Raw genomic sequence first — 5,533 nt, forward strand, 5'->3', positions numbered from 1 at the left:
TGCATTAACCCTGGGAATAGATTTTAATAACAACCTCTTAAAGCAAAAGATATGAAACAATAATTTTTAAATGTGCACCAACTAGAAAAACAATCGGCAGGCTGCTGCAGCCGAAACTGAAGTCACCTCCCGCCACCGCAACGTCCCTCACTCCAGATGGCCCCCCACCAACCGGATAAGAGAACCAGCTCCGGACCCCGCCTTCCCGGTTTCTGCACCGCCCGCGTCCCCTCGGATCGCCTCCCGCTTAGCTCCGCCTTTTTCCGCTCCTCTCAGCTGGGCTCCAAGAACAGGGGTCAAATTGCCGAAGCAGTCTAATTTGCATGGACCAATGACCACACCGTATGCAAATGAGACTGGACGTGGTTGGCTGAGGATTGGCAGGATAACTCCGGCGAGCCAGGGCCTTTGTCCTCCAGTGGCTGTGAGGCAGCTGCGGTAGTAGCGTCGTGGTACTCTTCTAGGCTAGCGCCCGCAAGCGACGGGACGAGCCAGCAAGCGGGGCGGGAAGGGAGCACGGCGCGGCAGCGGCGGGCGCTGCTGGAGGAGCCCGGGAGGGCGAGGGGCGGTCGGACTGCGTCGGATCGGAGCGCGCCACAGGAAGCCTGAGAGCGAGTGCAGAGAGCTGGCGCCCGCGCGCCCACGGTGGCAGGAGCAGCCCGCACGCCGCGCTCTCTGTGAGGGACTTGCAGTTGCAATATGACTTTGGAAGAATTCTCGGCTGGAGAGCAAAAGACCGAAAGGTAAGTCCGCCTGCTGACTTCTCCGGCCCTAGTCCTCTCGCATTCCCCGCGCGCTTCAGGGCAGCTGGGCTGTGGGAGATTTGCAGGGGAGCAAGCGGAAAAGTTTGTCTAGGGCACCTCCTGCCCTCGCTCCCTCGGGGATCCTCGAGGGTCACCCGTCAACGGAAAGCACCCCGCCAGGGCCTTGCGAAGTCAGAAGCGGCTTCCGCGGCAGACAGGCTGTGGTCATGACCCCCGGGGAGGGTGACGGGGCACTCTCGGGGATTCTCACGGGACAACCGACCTCCGGGCGTGAGAGGGGTCATGAGGGGTGACGCGGCCGGGGCAGTCCGGGTTTGCAGAAAGCCCGAGTGCCCTGGCCCTAGGAAGAGAGGGTCTTGGTGCAGGGGGAGGGGTCGGCAATGGCCCGAGGGCTCACAGGTTCCCTTACTTTGTTCACCCATAGGATGGACAAGGTGGGCGATGCCCTGGAGGAAGTGCTCAGCAAAGCCCTGAGTCAGCGTACCATCACAGTCGGGGTGTACGAGGCGGCGAAGCTGCTCAACGTGTAAGTGGGGGCGAGTCTTAGCTATCCCCTCGTGGGACCCCTTCCCACCCCAGCCTGCGGAGGTCGCCTCCGGGACGCCCCTCACCGTGCAGCACCCCTCTGTGATTTGCATCTGCTGCGCGCTGCCTGCCCCGGGCTGGTATCCCCAGGCCGGAGGTGATCCCGGGATGCGGCGGGGGTTGCGGGTGCCCACGCGGGTCGGGGGAACCTCAGCATTTACCCGCTTTGCCCATTGCCTGCAGCGACCCGGATAATGTGGTTCTGTGCCTGCTGGCGGCAGACGAGGACGACGACAGGGATGTGGCTCTGCAGATCCACTTCACTCTGATCCAGGCGTTCTGCTGTGAGAACGACATTAACATCCTGCGCGTCAGCAACCCGGGCCGGTTGGCAGAGCTCCTGCTGCTGGAGACCGACGGGAGCCCAGCTGCAAGCGAGGGCGCAGCGCAGCCCCCGGACCTGCACTGCGTGCTGGTTACGGTAAGGAAGAAGGAGACTGTGACCAAGTTGGGGCTAGAACCCTGAAAGGAAGCGAGCTAGGGCTGAGTGATAGGCTGCAGACCTGTATGGGTGGGGGTTAAGAGCGTGGCTGCCTTTGCCCCACTAAAGTGTGTTGGACTTTCAGCCGAGAGATACTAGTTTCATCATCAGGATTTTCTCGGGTACAGAACAAGTCTAAGCACGTTGGCTGGTGCCAACAGCGGAAGAGATCCCTGTGAGTCAGCAGTCAGCCGGGCTACTCCCTACCTACATCTGCACTACCTCGCGTGACTAATTCCTTTAGCAGGGCAGATTAGATAAAGCCAAATAAATTCCTGGCTCACCCCTCATTAAGAAGTCAGCTTCGTTCTCTGCCAGTCAAAGCTAAAAATAGAAATGGTGTAGGAGACTGACCTTATTAATTCCCTAGAAATACATTAAGAGGCTCAAGAGGCTCGAGTGGAATTTTTTTTCTTTGCAATCTTGCAATTTTTAAATGCAGTCCCACCTCCCCACTCTCATAAAGCCTTTGGAGGGTAGACAAGATGTTTTTAGAAGTAATTGTGCTGGCTTGACTGTCTTCTGAATTTTACTCCTTTTTGACTGGTCTAGGGAAGTGCAGCCTCAGTTATTCTGCTACTTCTGAAAAGTACTACTCATTATCTTTTGGAAGATAACAGGTGGCAATTCCAGTTAGCTGGTGTGCAACTCTCATCTCATTGTACACACAGCATGGAAATACTTTTCAAAATTGTTACACTGAAGCCTCAGCCAGGGTACAAGTATGGGAAGGCAACCCTGTGAATGATCCTCTCATGCAAAACTGAATAGATATGCAAACATATATTTGGCTCATTATGAGTTTCATGTGTTTAGACTTTGCAGAGTACAGTTTGATAGATAATATTTTTAGTCGTTTTATAGGAAACCCAACTACTTTAGAAGAATTTATATTGTTTGTGCTTATAACTTGTCTCCATGTCACAGCCAAAATATAGAATGTTCAGGTATCTTCCTTTCACCAGTAGTGTAATTATTAGCAAATGCTGATGATTTTTATGGGAAATTGATTTTTCTAAATTTGTTCCTAGAATCCACATTCATCACAATGGAAGGATCCTGCCTTAAGTCAACTTATTTGTTTCTGCCGAGAAAGTCGCTACATGGATCAGTGGGTTCCAGTGATTAATCTCCCTGAACGGTGATGGCATCTGAATGAAAATAACTAAACCAAATTGCACTGAAGTTTTGAAATACCTTTGTAGTTACTCAAGCAGTTACTCCCTACACTGATGCAAGGATTACAGAAACTGATGTCAAGGGGCTGAGTGAGTTCAACTACATGTTCTGGGGGCCCAGAGATAGATGACTTTGCAGATGGAAAGAGGTGAAAATGAAGAAACAAGCTGTGTTGAAACAAATAAAAGTCAAAAGGAACAAAAATTACAGAGAACCACGTGGGAAGGAAAACTACGTATTAATTTAGGATGGTTGAGTTACATTAAAATAAACCAAATATGCTTTGTTAAAGTTTAAATGTGCAGCAGTAGTTTGGGTATTTTGGTTTATATTCCCTCCCTCAAGTTAAAAAAAAAACTGAAAGGGTTAATCATATTTTAAAACCATATTTTATTGTATTTTGATGAGATGTTAAATTCTCAAAAGTTTTATTATAATTGTACTAAGTTATTTTATGACATGAAAGGTTATTTATGCTATAAATTTTTTGAAACAATACCTACAATAAACTGATGTGGAATAATTGCATCATTTCTCAGTGTGTTCTTCTGTCTTTTGTTAGCTTGGACTTTATTAACAGATATTTTGCTGATGCCTTGCTCTACACTAGGTCAGAAAAACATGTAATTTAAGAAGAATTGGGGTTGGGGTTAGAAAAAAGAAATGGTTACATATTCAGCTTGCCGGCTGGAGATGCAGCTCAGTGGTAGACCACTTGCTTAGCATGCACCAGACCTTGGGTTCAATCCTCTGCACTGCAAACCAAAAACCCGTGGTGAGATTCAACTTGCAGAATCTGAAAAATTATAGCTTATTAATGTTAGTGCTAAACTGTGTACAAAATGTGGAAGCAGAGAGGAATTACCAAAGCTACCTGCAAGATGAGTGAAGTTTTTATTGAGGAGAATCATTTTTATTTGGGTCTTAAAAAGTTTCATTTCTCTTAAGTAGGAGAAAGGGATATTACTAGCAGCTGCATTAGTTTATGCAAAGGTGTGGAGGCTTAAAACATCACAACCTGTTCCAGGGAACATAAAGTGACTCTGTGTGCCTCTGGTATAGACAGACAAGGGAGAGATAGTTGAAAAGGTAGGTGGAGATTAGGCCCAGACTGAAGGCATTCTACATCACCCCTCACCCGTATGCATATAGCCTTCTGTAAATGAGCAGCCTGCAGACAGCTTCATGAACTAAGTGGCACAGTCAGCATTGGAAGATAACATTGGACTATGAGAGACCGCTACTGGGTTGAATGGCTGGAGGTAAAAGGGCTGATTAGGAAGTGACTACCAGTCCAAGGCTGTGCACTTAGCAGAACCTTATTTAGGGAATGAAGTGGCCTGGTAGCATGGCAGTGCCCTTAGCCTATTCCTAGGGTTTTGTACCCTCCAGCTGAATATTCACAACAGTTTTTAAGGGGACTGGTTAAATTATGTCAATTGGGAAAGATGGCAGAGAGGAAAGAAGTGAAAGAAATGAAAGCTTTCAGCAGAACAATCATCTTTTAGTTGGCACAGTCACTTGATAATTAACTGCAACAATCTCCTATAGACAGAGCCAAAGAAAGCAAAAATGCTTACTGAGGCGAGGCCTAGCATAACTTCAGTCCTCAGGGTTTTTCTATGTTTACTTCTCAAACCATACCCTCCCAAGCTCCCCTCCATCAGTCTCCCATCATTATCATGACTCTGTATGATCAGGAAAAACAGTAGAGAAAAACCAATAGCAACAATAACAAAGAAAAAAACCACTCTTAAGTTCCTGCATATCTTAGAACAGGTTCATAAAGAGCCTTTCACCTTTCACCTGCAGAACATAGGTGTTTCTGCTTTTTTTTTCTGTCTGCTAGAATTCCAATCAGCTTGTTCAGCCAAAGCAAAATCCAAACCATAATTGGAATTTAATCTTTTCATATTAAAAGAAAATTGAGAGCAGTGAGTTTGAAACAGCATTTTTTTTTTTTTGCATTCCCATCAGAGTAAGTATTTTCAATCTTTTTTTCACTACTATGTGTGATTAAAAACCCTTCTGCAAAGATGAGTGAATTAAACTTGGTAGGCAGAGTGGAGAAAAGCAACTTTGGTGGAAGGAGCCTGGATAGCAGGCAGCCTGGGTTGGTCCTTCTCCATTCTGTTCTTCTTTGTAAAATAGAGATAAAAATGACCTGTCTTGCAGGTCATTTACTACAACTCGAGGGCAGGAACTAATATTTGGTTCGTGGTTATAGGCCAGTGGTTAACACACATGCATGGCAGCAATAGGTGCTGAATGATATTTGTTAAATAAATGACTAGAAATGAGTGCAGGGCTGGGGATGTGGCTCAGTGGTAGAGCATATGGTTTGCAAGAGTGAGCCCTGTGTTCAATTCCTAGCACCACAAAAAGAAAGAAAAAGAAAAATGAGAAAGAATAAGAATGAGTGCTAACTACTGGCATATAATAGTTGGTCAATAGAAGGTGTCATATTAAAACCCAGATGATAGTAATAGGAAAACATTTAAGACTTCAGAGACATTTGTCTGTT

The 5,533-nt window shown here is 46.9% G+C and overlaps 1 protein-coding gene across 1 annotated transcript; it reads left to right on the forward strand.

Moving 5' to 3' along the window:
- Window positions 1-406: 406 nt before the first annotated feature.
- Window positions 407-3,537, forward strand: Gadd45a (growth arrest and DNA damage inducible alpha). Its single transcript, XM_027949504.3, has 4 exons — window positions 407-743; window positions 1,189-1,290; window positions 1,533-1,770; window positions 2,862-3,537. Exons 1-4 carry the CDS (start codon window positions 700-702, stop codon window positions 2,973-2,975), a joined length of 498 nt encoding a protein of 165 aa, XP_027805305.1. The 5' UTR covers window positions 407-699; the 3' UTR covers window positions 2,976-3,537.
- The last annotated feature ends 1,996 nt before the right edge of the window (window positions 3,538-5,533 follow it).

Source organism: Marmota flaviventris, chromosome 10 (genome assembly GCF_047511675.1).
Source record: "Marmota flaviventris isolate mMarFla1 chromosome 10, mMarFla1.hap1, whole genome shotgun sequence".
In the NCBI taxonomy this organism is placed as follows: domain Eukaryota; kingdom Metazoa; phylum Chordata; class Mammalia; order Rodentia; family Sciuridae; genus Marmota; species Marmota flaviventris.

Coding starts and splice junctions, on each gene's coding strand:
- Gadd45a (XM_027949504.3), top strand. CDS start 700: ATGACTTTGGAAGAATTCTCGGCTGGAGAGCAAAAGACCGAAAG. Junction 1,291..1,532: donor GCGGCGAAGCTGCTCAACGT/GTAAGTGGGGGC, acceptor CATTGCCTGCAG/CGACCCGGATAATGTGGTTC. Junction 1,771..2,861: donor TGCACTGCGTGCTGGTTACG/GTAAGGAAGAAG, acceptor ATTTGTTCCTAG/AATCCACATTCATCACAATG.